The following is an 18,315-nucleotide window of genomic DNA, read 5'->3' as shown; positions in this document are numbered from 1 at the left end:
TGTACCTACTCCCCAGCACTTTAAAACTGTGTCCTCTTGTGGCAACTATTTCAGCCCTGGGAAAAAGCCTCTGACTATCCACAGGATCAATGCCTCTCATCATCTTATACACCTCTATCAGGTCACCTTTCATCCTCCGTCGCTCCAAGCAGAAAAGGCCGCGTTCACTCAACCTATTCTCATAAGACATGCTCCCCAATCCAGGCAACGTCCTTGTAAATCTCCTCTGCACCCTTTCTATGGCTTCCACATCCTTCCTGTAGTGAGGTGACCAGAACTGAGCACAGTACTCCAAGTGGGGTCTGACCAGGGTCCTGTATAGCTGCACCATTACCTCTCAGCTCCTAAATTCAATTCCACGATTGATGAAGGACAATACACCATATGCCTTCTTAACCACAGAGTGAACCTGTGCAGCTGCTTTGAGTGTCCTCTGGACTCAGACCTCAAGATCCCTCTGATCCTCCACACTGCCAAGAGTCTTGCCATTAATACTGTATTCTGCCATCATATTTGACCTACCAAAGTGAACCACTTCACACTTATCTGGGTTGAACAACATCTGCCACTTCTCAGCCCAGATTTGCATCCTATCAATGTCCCGCTGTAACCTCTGACAGCCCTCCACACTATCCACAACACCTCCAACCTTAGTGTCATCAGCAAACTTATTAACACATCCCTCCACTTCCTCATCCAGGTCATTTATAAAAATCACAGAGTAAGGGTCCCAGAACAGATCCTAGAGGCACCCCAGTAGTGACTGACCTCCATGCAGAATATGACCTGTCTACAACCACTCTTTGCCTTCTGTGGGCAAGCCAATTCTGGATCCACAAAGCAATGTCCCCTTGGATCCCATGCCTCTTTACTTTCTCAATAAGACTTCCATGGAGTACCTTATCAAATGCCTTGCTGAAATCCATATACACTACATTGTCGTCACTACCTGCTCCCCTTAGATGCTGTCTGGCCTGCTGAGTTCTGCCAGCATTTTGTGTTTTTATTACATTACATCTACTGTTCTTCCTTCATCAATGTGTTTAGTCACATCCTCAAAAAATTCAATCAGGCTCGTAAGGCACGACCTGCCCTTGACAAAGCAATGCTGACAACTCCTAATCATATTATACCTCTCCAAATGTTCATAAATCCTGCCTCTCAGGATCTTCTCCATCAGTTTGCCAACCACTGAGGTAAGACGGACTGGTCTATAATTTCCTGGGCTATCTCTACTCGCTTTCTTGAATAAAGGAACAACATTCGCAACCCTCCAATCCTCCGGAACTTCTCCCGTCCTCATTAATAATGCAAAGATCATCACCAGAGGCTCAGCAATCTCCTCCTTCACCTCCCACAGTAGCCTGGGGTACATCCAGTCCTGGCAACTTATCCAACTTGATGCTTTCCAAAAGCTCCAGCACATCATCTTTCTTAATATCTACATACTCAAGCTTTTCAGTCTGTTGAAAGTCATCACTACAATCACCAAGATCCTTTTCCATAGTGAATACTGAAGTATTCATTAAGTACCACTGCTATTTCCTCCAGTTCCATACACACTTTCCCACTGTCACACTTGGTAGGTCCTATTCTTTCATGTCTTATCCTCTTACTCTTCACATACATGTGGAATGCCTTGGGGTTTTCCTTAATCCTGCCCACCAAGTCCTTCTCATGGCCCCTTCCGGCTCTCCTAATTTCCTTCTCAAGCTCCTTCCTATTAGCCTTATAATCTTCTAGATCTCTAACATTACCTAGCTCTGTGAACCTTTTGTAAGCTTTTCTTCTTGACTAGATTTATTACAGTCTTTGAACACCCTGTTTCCTGTTCCCTACCATAACTTTCCTGTCTCATTGGAAGGTACCTATACAGAACTTCACACAAATAACCCCTGAATATTTGCCACATTTCTTCTGTACTATTCCCTGAGAACATCTGCTTCCAATTTAAGCCTCCAATTTCCTGTCTGAGAGCCTCATAATTCCCCTTACTCCAATTAAACACTTTTCTAACTTGTCTGTTCCTATCTCTCTCCAATGCTATTGTAAAGGAGACAGAATTATGATCACTAACCCCAAAATGCTCTCCCACTGAGAGATCTGACACCTGACCAGGTTTATTTTCCAATACCAAATCAAGTACACCTCTCCTCTTGTAGGCTTATCTACATATTGTGTCAAGAAACCTTCCTGAACACACGTAATAAACTCCATCCCATCTAAACCCCTTGCTGTAGGCAGATGGCAGTTAATATTTGGGAAATTAAATTTCCCATCACGACAACTTTGTTATTATTACACCTTTCCAGGATCTGTTTCCCTGTCTGCTCCTCAATATCCCTGTTACTATTGGGCGGCCTATAAAAAAACACCCAGTAAAGGTATTGACCCCTTCCTTTTCCTAACTTCCACCCACAGAGACTTCGTAGACAATCCCTCCACGGCATCCACCCTTTCTGCAGCCGTGACACTATCACTGATCAACAGTGCCATGCCCCCACCTCTTTTGCCTCCCTCCCTGTCCTTTCTGAAACATCTAAAACCCAGCACTTGAAGTAACCATTCCTGTCCCTGAGCCATCCAAGTCTGTGTAATGGCCACCACATCATATCTACAAGTACTGATCCATGCTCTAAGCTCATCCACTTAGTTCACAACACTCCTTGTGTTAAAATAGACACATCTCAAACCTTCGGTCTGAGCGCGTCCCTTCTCTATCTCCTGCCTATCCTCCCTCACTCACTGCCTACAAGCTTTCTCTATTTGTGAGCCAACCTCCTCTTCCCCAGTCTCTTCAGTTCAGTTCCCACCCCCAACAATTCTAGTTTAAACTCTCCCCAGTAGCCTTAGCAAACCTCCCCTCCAGGATATTGGTCCCCCTGGGATTCAAGTGCAACCCGTCCTCTTTGTACAGGTCACACCTGCCCCAAAAGAGGTCCCAATAATCCAGAAATCTGAATCCCTGCCCCCTGCTCCAATCCCTCAGCCACGCATTTATCCTCCACCTCGTTCTAATCCTATATTCGCTGTTGCATGGTACAGGCAGTAATCCCAAGATTACTACCCTTGAGGTCCCGCTTCTTAACTTCCTTCCTAACTTCATGTAGAGTTTTTTCAGGATCTCCTCCCTTTTCCTACCTATGTCATTGGTACCAATATGTACCACGACCTCTGGCTGTTCTCCTTCCCACCACAGGATATTGTGGTCGCAATCTGATTTGTTTAGAATGAAGCTCTTCCAATGCATATTTCATATATTTAAAATGTTCCAACAACTTAGCTGCAGTCTGTAAATGTCTGCCTTTGTCAGTATTCTCAAGAAAACTTTTAAGTGCACCTCCAGACTTTAAGTAGACTGCTGGTGGTGGCTAACCCAAATGGTTGATAATTTTCATTGTAGATTTCGAAAAAGGATTGTTATTTTTGGCTGTGTAATATATTATGACATTGGCAATCAAATTGCCCCCTGAATCTTGGACAACACCTATCAACATACCCCTTAGTTAATCTTTGCTCTTTCTGGACAAACAGCTTTTCTGTGTCCTGATATATAGAGTGTACAGTAGAATTACCTTCTCCATCCTAACCTGGACCCCATATCAAAAGCAGCGATGGTGCATAAATGATGTAGAATTCCTGGCTCATTTTGCAATTGAATATATACACAGTAGCAAATTGAAATTACGGATTAACTTTGAGTGCTGATTTAAAAACATGAAAAAGGATACTAAAATTCTCATGTTACAGAGCTCATAAGCAGACTTTACAATGCTTATAAGTGGAGAGCAGACCTGCTCAAGATTCCTAACTACTACTGAGATTACGCTGAGATACGCTGTATGATGGAAGCATATTGCTGCAGTTGTCTCCTGCTGAGATTATAATAGCAACCCCTTACCTCTCATTATTTTGTGATCAGCACTAAAGGTTATCAACATTCTGAAACTTAGGGCAAAATAGGCATGCAGCAAAATTTTCGGGTTGAATGAATGTTAGTTTTCAAATTTACTTTTTAAAGCTTTAAGTTTATTAAAATGTCAGAATTGTCTAAAAGGTAGAAAAGTGAAACAAAATTAAATAATCAAAGTGGAGTATTTATAATGATTTTATCTTGCTCAACAATAGAATCTTTGCTATTTTGGTGCAATATACGTTTTATTTTAAATTATGACTTTTGATACAAAAATTTGTCTTGACCAGAACATATATGTTGGTGTAAATTAAAATATATATTTGCATGCAAACATGCCATGAGTCTGATCTGAGTGGCAAATCATTTAACAACTGTTTCAAAGATAAAGTAGTACAATCAAGAATTACTTCACCTGTAAGTTAGTCTTTAGATGTATTTCAAATATCTTTGTGAGATGAAAAGATGATTAATATTGTTTTACAATTTGTATTGTATATATTTGGGTGTTTAGGGACTTTAGGATTATCATTTATTTTTCATATTGTACCAAACTGAGTTGTTTATTTATACATACTTGTTTTTTTCTCTTTCAGAAAATTAGAATGACCAGACCTGCTCCTGTTGTTCCTGTTCGGGGCTTACTTTGTTCATATAAATGTTTCAATAAATCGGACCATCAATACTATGGAATAGCAATGCCATAAACATATGGGATAATGACTATTAATAAATTGAAAACATTCTTGGAGTTGTGAACTGTTAATGATGTACAATGAAGATGATGATCTAAAATTAAACAAGGAAAGTTCACAATGTCCAGATTATTCTCAGATATTCTGTAGATCCCAAACACCAACATGCGATCATGGCTGTTTCACACATTTGCTTTTGTTTTAATATTACTTGTTAAAACAGTCATCTTTTTTTTAGGAAAGTTTAAGTGATTTTTGTGACCATTAGTCTCTTTATACTGTTGGTGAAAACAAGCTCAAATATTTAGGGAAAAATCCTATTGTGTTGCTTTATACATTTGAAATGGATAAAGGGCACAGTTCATCCTGGTGCTACAACAATATTATTGCCTTTTTGCTCCTGGAAGCTGAAACATGAGTTGGACTTGCTTCCAAAAAATTAACAAAATGAATGTTCAGTTGGCTTTTGTTATACTAAAAACATTCCAAATCCTTGTCACGTTTGACAGCCAGCATAACCTGGAGATATGGCTTAAATCTCTGACAGAACTTATATTCTGCTTTTTTTAATGTATCGTTAGCCCTCATGACAACACTATGTTTACAAGATCCTGCTACTGCATATCTCCACTATAGAGATCCCAGACAATCTTGGCTGGAACAATGACTCTAGTAAATATGTTTGCGTCTAAATCATGGAGCAGTGATGAGCATTTGAAGCTCATTACTATTATAAAGGATATTAACCTGATTTTTTTAATTCACTAGTTTCATAACTAATATCTCTCAAATTAATAAATCTAACTTATAGAAATTTAGATTTCTAGCCCACAGTTTGTTTGTTGTATGCAGTGTTGTGTAATGTAGATGATCATAGTTTTTTCCATGACCAAGATTATTTTTGGCAAATTTTTCTACAGAAGTGGTTTGCCATTGACTTCTTATGGGTAATGACTTTACAAGGTGGGTGATCCCGGCCATTATTTATACCTTTCAGAGATTGCTTGGCATCAGTGGTCGCATAACCAGGACAGTCATGCTGAAGAGTTTTGGCCCAAAACGTTGACTGTACTCTTTTCCTAGACACTGCCTGGCCTTCTGAGTTCCTCCACCATTTTATGTTGCTTGGATTTCTAGCATCTGCCGATTTTCTCTTGCTTGTGATAGTCACCATCTGCTCCCATAGCTTCATGTGACCCTGATTAGGGGGACCTTATCAAATGCCTTACTAAAATCCATTTAGACCACATCTACCGCCCTACCACACTCAATTTCTTTTGTTACCTCTTCAAAAAACTCAATTAGGCTCGTGAGGCACGACCTTCCCTTCACAAAGCCATGTTGACTATCCTTGAGTAGATTGTACTTCTTCAAATGCTCGCAGATCCTATCCTTAAGAATCCTTTCCAAGAGTTTGCAGACCACCGACATAAAGCTCACCGATCTGTAGTTCCTGGGATTCTCCCTATTACCTTTTTTAAACAAGGGAACTACATTTGCCATTCTCCAATCCTGCACCTCCCCTGCAGCCAAAGAGGATTAAAAGATCATAGCTACTGCTCCAGTGATGTCTTCTCTGACTTCCCACAGCAACCTGGGGTATATCACGTCTGGCCCTGGGGACTTAACAATCTTGATGATTTTAAGAAGATCCAACACTACTTCCTTCATAAGAGTGATTCCAGAAATGATGAGGAGCATTTGATGACTCTAGGCCTGTATTTGCTGAAGTTTAGAAGAATGAGCAGTGCTCTCATTGAAACATACCAAATGTTGAAAGGTGTAGATGGAGTGGACATGGAGAGGGTGTTTTCAATATTGGGTGATTTAGCACTAGAGGTCATAGTCTCAGAACCTAAGGACATCCTTCTAAAGCAAATGAAAACTTTTTCTAGCCAGAGGGAGGCAAATCTGTGGTTTTCATTGCCTTGGATAGCTGTGGATGCCTAATAATTGGGTATATTTAAAATGGATTTGATAGGTGCTTGGTTTGTAAGGGTGTCAATGGTTATGGGAAGAAGGCAACAGAATGGAGCTGAGGGGGAAAATAAATCAGCCATTATCGAATGGTGGAGCTGACATGATGATCCAAATGGCCTAATTCTGCTCATCATAATGAATCATAAGTGATTTGGTAGGGGTGCACATCCATGGACAAGCAATTTTGGCCTGAAAGTTAAAGGGGAGGCAACATCATTAGTTCACTGACAATCTTGCATCACTGAATCTATGACAGGATATTTACCTTTCTGCACACTGAATAACAGACACAGGAAGAATATCTGAATAAGAATGTCAGAGCTCTCAACTTCAAATTTCTTATGATGCTATTGTACTTTGTTAGGAATAGAGTTTTGGGCCGAGACTGTTCATCAGGGTTGGACTAAAGAATAAGGATTCAATCCATCTATATTCTGTGAAGCACTTTTCCCTCTTTTGACTCTCAGTCATATGTTAGATATAAGAAGCAGGAAGTAGAAAGGACTTATGAGAAATATAGGGTAGCCTGGAAGGAGCTAAAGAAAAGACTTAGGAGAGCTCGAAGGGGGCATGAGAAGGTCTTGGCATGTAGGATTAAGGAGAACCCCAAGGCATTCTATGAAGAACAGGAGGATGACGAGAACGAAGGTGGGACCGCTAAAGGATAAAGAGGGCAACGTGCCTGGAAGCTGAGGAGGTTGGGGAGGTCCTAAATGAATACTTTGCTTCAGTATTCACAAGTGAAAAGGATCTTCATCAGGATGAGGTTGAAGTAGAGGGGGCTTGTGTGCTGGACAAGTGGAGATTAAGGAAGAAGTAGTGCTGGATCTTCTTAAAAACATTAAGATTGATAAATTCCCAGGGCCGAATATGATACACCCCAGGTTAGTGTGGGAATTGAAAGAAGAGATCGCAGGAGCATTAGCTATGATCTTTGAATCCTCTTTGGCCACGGGAAGTGCCGGAGGACTGGAGAATGGCAAATGTAGTTCCCTCGTTTAAAAAAGGTAATGGGGAGAAACCTGGGAACTATAGACCGGTGAGCCTTAACGTCGGTAGTCTGCAAACTACTGGAAAGGACTAAGGATAGGATCGACGAGCATTTGGAGAAGTACAGTCTACTCATGGATAGTCAACATGGCTTTGTGAAGGGAAGATCATGCCTCACGAGCCTGATTGAGTTTTTTGAAGAGGTAACAAAAGAAATTGATGAGGGTAGGGCAGTAAATGTGGTCTACAGGGATTTTAGCAAAGCATTTGACAAGGTCCCTCATGAAAGGCTCATCCAGAAAGTCATGAGGCATGCGATAAGTGGAACCTTGGCTGTTTGGATAAACAAGTGGTTTAAAGGAAGAAAGCAGAGGGTAGTTGTGGAAGGAAAGTATTCTGCCTGGAGGTCGGTGACTAGTGGAGTGCCGCAGGGATCTGTCCTGGGACCCCTGCTATTTGTAATTTTTATAAATGACCTTTTTATAATCGCCTCTACATTTTATAAATGTAGAGGCGATAGGATGGGAGAGTAAGTTTGCAGATGACACGAAGATTGGAGGAGTTGTGGATGGAGCTGTAGGTTGTTGAAGGTTACAAGAAGATATAGACAGGCTGCAGAGTTGGGCAGAAAAATGGCAGATGGAGTTCAATCCGGACAAGTGTGAGGTGATGCATTATGGAAGGACAAACCTGAAGACTGAGTACAGGATTAATGGTCAGCTACATAAGAGTGTTGATGAACAAAGGGATCTTGGGGTACAAATCCATATATCCCTCAAGGTCACTGAACAGGTTGATAGGGTAGTTAAGAAGGCCTATGGGATGTTAGGCTTCATTAACAGGGGGATTGAGTTCAAGAGTAGAGAGGTCATGTTGCAACTCTACATATCACTGTTGAGATCGCACTTAGAGTATTGTGTTCAATTCTGTTCACCTTATTATAGGAAGGATGTGGAAATTATGGAGAAGGTGCAGAGGAGATTTACCAGGATGTTGCCTGGTTTGGAGAACAAGTCATATGAAGCAAGGTTAGCAGAGCTGGGACTTTTCTCTTTGGAGTGTAGAAGAATGAGAGGGAACTTGATAGAGGTCTACAAGGTTATGAGAGGCGTAGATAGGGTGGATAGTCAGTACCTGTTTCCCAGGGCACCAATTGCTAACACCAGAGGGCATATGTACAAAATTAAGGGAGGGAAGTTTAGGGGAGACATCAGGGGTAAGTTTTTTACACAGAGGGTTGTGAGTGCCTGGAATGATTTGCCAGGGATGGTGGTGGAGGCTGAAACATTAGGGGTATTTAAGAGCCCCTTGGACAGGCACATGGATGAAAGAAAAATGGAGGGTTATGGAGTAATATGGGTTTAGTATTTTCTTTAAGGATTATATGGGTCAGCACAACATGGAGGGCTGAAGGGCCTGTACTGTGCTGTAGTGTTCTATGGTTCACACTACCCTTTTTTTTTTGCTGCAGTGACTCGTCACTTGAATTGGTTAGATCTGGTACTGGTTTGAACACAGCTAATTTCAAGCAGCTTTGAGAAGTTCCACCAGTGGTATTTGCATACTTTCTGTTATCCATATATGAAGGCAGTGGCAGAAACCCTCACGTTGTTCTTGCATTGGAACTCCAATCTAGAATTACATTCCTAATGCACAGCAGTGAAATGGAATGGGCATGCTTCATAATGATTTTTTTAATATTCCTGAAACAAGAGCTAATGAATTTCTGGGTAGTTACATCTATGATGAAATGTCATCTACCTTCAATGTTAATACGAGGAAATCTGCAGATGCTGGAAATTCAAGCAACACACACAAAATGCTGGTGGAACACAGCAGGCCAGGCAGCACCTATAATGCATACACAGATTGGAGGTTATATATGGATGTGCACCCCTACCGAATCACTTATGATACATTATGATGAGACATCGATGCTGCCTGGCCTGCTGTGTTCCACCAGCATTTTGTGTATGTTACCTTCAATGTTAGTCATTTTTCTTTCTTTGCAGATTATGACTGATGTTTAAATATTATCGGAATAAATAATTTCAGATTTGCAGCATCCACGGTATAATTGCTTTTGTACTAATATAGTGGGTCAGATCTTGTAAACAGAAGCGAACCCCTCATGATCACTAATATGTACAGAAATATTTCAAACATCACACACAAAATGCTGGAGGAACTCAGAAGGCCAGGCAGCATCAATGGAAAACAGTACAGTCGATGTTTCGGGCCGAGGCCCTTCATCAGGACTGGAATAAAAGATGCGGAGTAAGAGTAAAGAAGTGGGGGGAGGGGAGGAAGAATCACAAGGTGACAGGTGAAACTGGGAGGAGGTGGAGGGGTGAAGTAAAGAGTTGGGAAGTTGATTGGCAAAGGAGATACAGGGCTGGAGATGGGCATCTGATAGGAGAGGAAAGAAGATACAGAAGAAAGAAAAGGGGGAGGAGCAGCAGAGGGAACTGATAAGGTGAGAGAGGGAAATGGGAATGGGAGTGGTGGTCAGGGAGGGGCATTACAGGAAGTTCAAAAAATCAATATTCATGCCATCAGGCTGGAAGCTACCAAGATGGAATATAAGGTATTGCTCCTCCAACCTGAGTATGGCCTCATCGAGACAGTAGAGGGGCCATGGAATGAAATATCAGAATGGGAATGGAATTAAAATGGATGGACACTGGGAGATCCCGCTTTTTCTGGTGGATGAAACATAGGTGCTCAGTGAAGTGTTCTCCCAATCTGCATCGGGTCTCACCAATATGCAGGAGGCCACACCAGGAGCACCAGATACAGTCAGTGACCCCAAAGGACTCACAGGTGGAGTGTCACCTCACCTGGAAGGACTGTCTGGGGCCCTGATTGGTAGTGAGGGTGTACCACTTGTTCTGGTTGCAAGGATAAGTGCCAGTAGGGAGTTCAGTGGGGAGGGATGAATGGATGAGGGATCCCTGTGGAAAGCAGAAAGTAGGGTGGAGGGAAAGATGTGCTTGGTGGCACAATTCCACTGGAGATGACGGAGGTTATGGAGAATTATGTGTTGGATGCGGAGGCTGGTGGGGTGGTAGGAGAGGACAAGAGGAACCCTATCCCTAGTGGGGTGGTGGGGCAATGGGGTGAGGCCAGATATGTGCAAAGCAGAAGAAATACAGTTGAGGGCAGCATTGATGGTGGAGGAAAGGAAGCTCCTTTCTTTGAAGAAGGGGAACATCTCCTTAGTTCTCAAAGGAAATGCATCATCCTGAGAGCAGATGTGTCACAGACGGAGGAATTGAGAGAAGGGGATGGCATTTTTACAAGTAACAATGTGGGAAGAGGTGTAGTCCAGGTAGCTGTGAGAATCAGTGGGTTTATAATAGACATCAGTAGATAAGCTGTCTCCAGAGATGGTGACAGAGAGATTGAGAAAGTGTAGGGAGGTGTCAGAAATGAACCAGGTAAATTTGAGGGCAGTGTGGAAGTTGCAGGCAAAGTTGATTAAGTCAACAAGTTCCACATGGATGCAGGAAGCAGCAACAATGCAGTTGTCCATGTAGCATAAGAAAAGTTGGAGAATGATACCAGTGTAGGCTTGGAACATAGACTGTTCCCCTTAGCTGACAACCAGGCAGGCAAGGCTGGGACCTATGCAAGTGCCCATGGCTACACCTTTCGTTCGCAGCAAGTGGGAGGAGCTAAAGGAGAAATTATTAAGAGTGAGGACAAGTCCAGCCAGACTGAGGAGAGTAGTGGTGGAGTAGAACTAGTTGGGTTTAGTGTTCAGAAACAAATGAAGAGCCTTGAGGCCTTCTTGGTGGGAGATGGAGGTGTTCAAACTTATCTTTTGCAGATCCCCAGTGAATTTTGCTGAAAGGTGAGTATATGGTTGGACCTAATGCATGATCCATGAAATGTGAAGAGTTTTGGCTATTAGCAAAGCCATACCATTAGATTTACCAGTTTTCATAAGTTTCAAGAATATGTCAAGAATGCTTGGTTCAGACATATTTAAAAATATTAAAAATAAATTAAATAATGTAACAACATAGTAACATAATCAGATCACTTGAACACATATTAATAATTAAAACTATTAAATTAAGCATAATTTTAAAAAATGTGACTTTATAGCAATTTCTGTTCTTTCAGATGAATGGGTTTGCTGTGTCTGGCTGAGGTTGAGTGGGCTAAACCCCAGAAGAGTGAGACATCAGACTGCAGCTAGGAAACCATTGACATGGTCTCCACCTCAGTACAGAAAACAAATGCAGATAGACTAACTATTTTACACAATGTATATGGTCAGTTTACAGTGGTAACCTTGAATTGTCAGTTTCCTATCACTTCTATTTTCCATTCCACTCTGACCCCATCATCTTTGTTTTAGGCTTCTTGCCCTGTCCCTACAAAGCCCAACATAAGCCTTTCACTTGGTACTTTGTAGTCCTTGGGATTTATTATTGAACTTAATAGATTCATTTAACCAACCATTCCCATTTGTGTCAGACCTGGCCAATTCTTATGTATGGTAATCCATGTGTAGCATTTAATTCTGTTTCTATACTTGGACATGCTGCTTGACCTGCTGAGTATCTCCAGCATTTTCTGTTCTTTGTTTGGATTTACAGTATCTGCATTTTTTTTTCTTTTCTCCACCTTCAGCAGAGTCTGGTCTGCAAGTTCAGGCTTACATTTTCATGTAGGAGAGCTGAATTTGCAAATGCTTATCAGGACAGATTCTGTACTGCTAATTCACTGTGGTACTCTTAGCATTTCCTGGCAAGTTCCAGCCCTGTTTCTCATTTGTGCATGAGATAAGATTTCTCCCTTCCTTCTGTCTCAAGTATTTTAATTTTAAACCAAACTATAAACTCTAATCTTCTATTAATTGTGTTAAAAAAAAACTGACATTTTGCTGAGTGTGCTGCTCCATCTAGTGACACTACAGAAAACTGCAGAAATACTTATAATGATAAGAGCCAACTTTTGTGAATGAATGGCTGCAGGTCAACTTAGAGTTTTGTTGGCATTTTGAGAACTATGTAGCAACATTGGTCTTTTAGCTGTTCTGTCAATGATTGTATGACATTTTAAAAAGGAACATAACTCAACTTGTACTTAGCATGATATATTAGGATTCAAAAAGTACTACTAGTGAAAAGTTCTATTCCAATCAATTTAAAAAGGGCCAATTAGATGCAAGCATCACTGACAATGCAAAAGTGTGAGTCCAGTATTGAATGAAAAATATTTTATACAAATTTGAACTAAACAATGAATCAAGAGCTAATTAGGTGTTCTCTTCACACACACAAAAAAAAAGATCAACTCTATAGGGATTAAGACAGAATGGCCAGTATATTGTTAATCTATACTTTTCATTGGGGTCTGAAAAAGTTGATAATATCAATAAAGGAAGAGGAGCTAGAATAAACAGCTGGGTTAAAATGATACCTTATAAGGAAAACCTAAAGGACTAGAGAAAAGTAGAGAAGAGAGATAAAGAAAGATAGAAAAGAAGGTTTATGGAGTAATTTGGCAGCTAACTTGCATTTATCAATCACTCCTGTGATGTAATATTTAAGTGTGGGGATGAGCTGGAATTAGAGGAAAGTAAATATTAATTTATTAATTGATTATCGTTGTTCCTCTCTGCATCCTGTGGCACTTCGGGCAGCAACCTTGCCATTTCTTTAGTATTTTGTCTGTTTTTCATGAGGCCAAGTTACTAGCTCGATGCTCAACCCAGCATGGGTCGAACCTGGGACCACTTACCTCAAAGTCCAGTGTGGATGTTACTACACCATCAGCTGCCTATAATTGATTATAGGTTTGGAGAAATTGCCGAGTGAAGAAGTGGGAGGGTGGGGAGAAAGAGTTCAATTTCCTTCAAAGTGAGTTGGGACTAGACTTGAAACTATATATTTGAAGTTCAATCATTTGGATCCAATTTCTTAGATCCCTGTCACTCATTGATTCCACTTAAGCATTTTACCATGATATCATCATATACAGAGAGCCTGTTACTTGAGGAAGTAAACTTACAATCTGTAGCATTTATAAAATAGGAGAGTCTCCTGCCCCATTATAATCCTTCCTACACCCAAAATATCAGTCTTAGTCCTTACTAACATCTATCTTCAATGCAGTGCTTCCCATAACACATATCTATTTTTGGTAGACCCTTTGATAACTGTCCATTGAATTGTATGAAAATTAAATGGTCTCCCCTATTCTGACTTCCTTCCTCTTTCTGATTCATCTAATTCCTTTACAGAAATAACACATGAAATGATATAAATGGAGAAATAAAGGTTTGCATATCTATATCACCTTTTGTGATTATTTCAGGATCTTCCATTAATACTTCCAGTAAATGAAGTACTTTTTATCTGTGTAATAGTGGAAGAAATACGACACCTATAATGCCTCAATAAACACGACATTGTGAATGAACTCATAATATGGTATTGATTGAGTGATAAATATTGAAATCAAGTTTCAGGAGCCAGTGAGCTGAGGTAAGAATGAAGTTAGGCAGTATAATGAAACAGATATCAGCAGTCATAGTGTGATGGATATTCATTTCTTGGTTTTCTAATCTAGGCTTTCTGAACACGGCAGCTACCACTTGTGAGGTTAAAAACATTTGTAAGTAAACTTCCAACTACATTGCTTTGTTTAGTTTCTGATCGTAAATAGCAGTCAGCCTTCAGTTCTTATAATGTAAATGGAAAGCAGTAATCAGGTGGAAGTTAAAACTAAGTATTGTCTAAAGAGCAGCTTTACAAACAAGCTCTGCCATAGCATAGTTGGTCTGTATGTGGAAAGTAAGATCTAGCTCGCTACTTCTGCTTATTGCTGCTCAAAGAAACAGTCTAAGGCAATAGGTTGTTCATTTTGGCTTGTTTCAAACACACAAGTTGACTTCAAGTTGTTCAGTTCAAGGGAGCTTGCAAACCAGGTGGATAATATCATTTCGCCTACCAAATAAATGATTTATTAACGTAAGAAGATTTATGTACTCAAATTAGCTCACACCATTAATGGAAGGTAGTTGAGATCTATATCATCAAAAATGCTTTTAGATTGTTAGTGTTAAAAGGATATGAGGAAATGTAATTTACGTTTGAAGTCACCCAAGGTCAAAAGGGCATAACTGTAGAGGAATGGGATAAAGGAACTTCTAGAAATTATGGAAGAAACACAGGGTGAACTAGAATCCATTCCTCTGGTTTTGATTTGTCTGTCTGCAACCTATTGGTATGTCTTTTTAGATAATTGGAATTGTACCTGTGTTTTGGAAATCCTTTGAGTTTGAGAAATGATCTGTAATTTGGAAATGATTAACATTGAAAATCTCTGAGTTTTAAATGTGCTTTAAGAATGTTGTTTGGATTTGAACAGTGTTTCATTGCATGAGGGGACCCACCACTTGAATAGTGAGTATTGGCAGCTGAGCTCATCATGCAGAATAAACAGGGAAGTAAACTAGTCTCTGAAGATTAGGTAATTACAGAATATTCCCCCTTTAGTGAGAGTACTTGTGGCTATTTATATCCAATAGGGCTTAAAGTCATTGTTTGAGCTTAGAACTTTCTGGTCAGCAAACCCAATACCATAACAATAGTGATGATAGAACAAAGAGATAGGAAGTTCAGTCCAAGTTCCAATGTAGCACTAAGACTGTAAAATCTGTTTTTTTTAAAACTCTCAGTGGATGTTGCTGTACATTTTCAGTTAATTTCACTTTCCTATTGTCAGCTGTCACATTTTGACCTAATTATTTTCACAACAATTCTATCTCCAATATGATGGCAGAATATAGCATTAATGGTAAGACTCTTGGCAGTGTGAAGGATCAGAGAGATCTTGGGGTCCAAGTCCAAAGGACACTCAAAGCTGCTATGCAGGATGACGCTGTGGTTAAGAAGGCATATAGTGCATTGGCCTTCATCCATCGTGGGATTGAATTTAAGAGCTGAGAGGTAACGTTGCGGCTATATAGGATGCTGGTCAGACCCCACTTGGAGTACTGTGCTCAATTCCGGTCGCCTCACTACAGGAAGGATGTGGAAACCATAGAAAGGGTGCAGAGGAGATTTACAAGGATCTTGGCTGGATTGGGGAGCACGCCTTATAAGGATAAGTTGAGTGAACGCGGCCTTTTCTCCTTGGAGTGACGGAGGATGAGAGGTGCCCTGATAGAGGTATACAAGATAATGAGAGGCATTGATTGTGAGAATAGTCAGAGGCTTTTCCCCGGGCCTGAAATGGCTAGCATGAGAAGGCATAGTTTTAAGGTGCTTGGAAGTAGGTACAGAGGAGATGTTAGGGGTAAGTTTTTTTTACGCAGAGAATGGTGAGTGTGTGGAATGGGCTGCCAGCAGCAGTGGTGGAGGCAGAAGTGATAGGGTCTTTTAAGAGACTCCTGGATGGCTACATGTAGTTCTAAGGTAGGGACATGTTCATCACAGCCTTGTGGGCTGAAGGGCCTGTATTGTGCTGTATGTTTTCTATGTTTCCATCATATCACAAATATTCTCTCTGTTCCTCCCACTTCCAGCAATTTTGACCATATCTTATTTTACCTGTTTTCTTGAAGTGTGTTTGACTGAGACATCACTCTAATTCTCTCCCCAATGATGTTCTCTGACCTGCTGAACAAGTGTAGCTTTTTCTAAATTTGTTCTTTATTTCCAATATCTGCATTGCTTTGCTCCATTTGTGCATTCTGGTTCAGTTTCAGACAGGAGGTAGAAAAGGGATGAAAACAGGGCAATGTTATGATCGTCAAGGGAGATTTCAATATGAGGAAAATCAAGGAAAGGGGTAGAGTTTGTGGCTGGGAACTAAGCTTGTTACAAAACTAGTCTATCCTAAACAAAACTAAATAAAGTAATTATGATTACAGGAAAGTGGCTCTCTTCCTTTTGTCTGGAACACATCTTACTCTCATCTGCTCTGGCTGATTTTTGCAGCCCCTTCCAACTATAATCAGAAAATCAAATTCTCTCCCATATCCACTCTTCACCATGCCTACCTTTCAGCACTATTAGTTTCTTAACATGATCATTTTTAACACCAGAATGTTGAGATCCTGATGCAGGATTTTGACCATAAACGTTCCCAATTACTCCACCCCACCCCAACAGATGCTCGTCGACTTGTTAAGTTCTTCCAATGGATTGTTGTAACCTTAGATTAGATATTGTTTTTTTAATATTTCTGAATATTTCATAAAATTTACCTTAGTAAATTTAATAACATTTTCCAGGGTTAGGGTTAGCCTACAGCTTCTCTCTATGTCCTGAATAATTGGCAACTCTTCTACTTTAGTTCCTTTTTTTCTCTCTCTGCCCACTGTCCTGCCAACTAGCAGAAGAGAAAAAAACTTTGTAGTGTCGCCAACAAGGCATGACAATGCAGTTAATCAGGAATGACTGTGCAACATCTCTGTACTAAGAAAGCATTTACCATGCCAAAGACAAGTTTATTTAATTATTAAGCTGAAATGATTAATGGGGAATGACATACATTTGAAAAAAAAAGCCTCAGCTAGATTTTAGCTCCATGAAAATTAAAACTGCAAGTGAAAATTAGATGGAGTCGGTCTGATTACAGGTAAATGGTTACTGCTTTTTGCTAGGCAGGATATTTTTAATGATGATTAATTATTGCATTGTCACCTTTGCAGGTGCTGTTGATTGTTTTTTGTTCACATAAATGGGTCAATACAACACATTATTCACAAAATGATAAAGTTAATGGTAAACTCTTTGAGCTATCGTAAATTATATTACTTGTGTAAATGAAAGCCCCCAGAGTTTGTAACACAATGTAAAAATGAAACAGTTTCTTATTTTCCAGGAGCAAATAGAACCAATCCTGGAAGGCAGTGTAGTTCTCATTTGTCATCTATGTACATTGCCATTCCACCATAAATGGGGAAAGCTGCACAAGCATTGCAGCCTTGACGTGCTGGAAAGTGCATGTAATAAGGTTAAAGTCACAATTGTAAAGGGGGACTTCAATATGCAAGAGGTTCGGTAAAATCAGATTGGTGTCAGATCAGAAGAGAGAGAATTTGTTGAATGCCTCTGAGATGGCTTTTTAGAGCAGCTTGTGCTTGAGCCTGCTTGGGGAAAGGGTATCTTAGATTGGGTGTTGTGTATTAACCCAGATGTTATTAGGGAGATTAATGTAAAGGAACCATTAGGACACACTGATCATAATATGATTGAGAGGGAGAAGCATAGGTCAGATGTATCAGTATTGAAATGGAATAAAAGGAATTACAGAGGCGTGAGAGAGGATCTTGCCCAGGTGAAGATACTGGCGTGGATGACGGCAGAGCAGAGATGTTGAATTTTCTGGGAGTAGTTCACAAGACACAGATTACATATGTTGCACAAATGAAGTTGTCCTCAAAGGGCAGGGGTAGGCAACTGTGGCTGACAAGGGAAGTAAAGGAGTGCATAAAAGCCAAGGAAAGGGCATATAAGGTAGCAAAGGTGAGTGGAAATTTGGATGATTGGAAAGCTTTTTATTCCAACAAAAGGCAACTAATAAAGTCCTAAGAAAGGAAAAGATTGTCAATAATATATAGCAGGATACTAAAGGGTTTTTCAGATATATAGAGTGAAAGGGAGGTGAGAGTTGATATTGGACCACTGGAAAATGATGCTGAGGTAGTAATGGACAACAAAGAAATGGTAGATGAACGTAATGGTACTTTGCATCTGTCTTCACTGT

The 18,315-nt window shown here is 40.3% G+C and overlaps 1 protein-coding gene across 1 annotated transcript in view; it reads left to right on the top strand.

The window, feature by feature from the left end:
- Positions 1-5,416, top strand: part of lrrc69 (leucine rich repeat containing 69) — a 54,167-nt gene extending 48,751 nt beyond the window's left edge. Inside the window, exon 8 of the mRNA XM_059978779.1 lies at positions 4,510-5,416. Coding sequence (XP_059834762.1) covers positions 4,510-4,620 — 111 coding nt within the window. The 3' untranslated portion in view covers positions 4,621-5,416. The remainder of the gene's footprint in view (positions 1-4,509) is intronic.
- Positions 5,417-18,315: the final 12,899 nt, after the last annotated feature.

The sequence above is a fragment of the Hypanus sabinus genome, chromosome 1 (assembly GCF_030144855.1).
Source record: "Hypanus sabinus isolate sHypSab1 chromosome 1, sHypSab1.hap1, whole genome shotgun sequence".
Lineage (NCBI taxonomy): Eukaryota > Metazoa > Chordata > Chondrichthyes > Myliobatiformes > Dasyatidae > Hypanus > Hypanus sabinus.
This window is presented reverse-complemented; position numbering and strand designations above follow the sequence as displayed.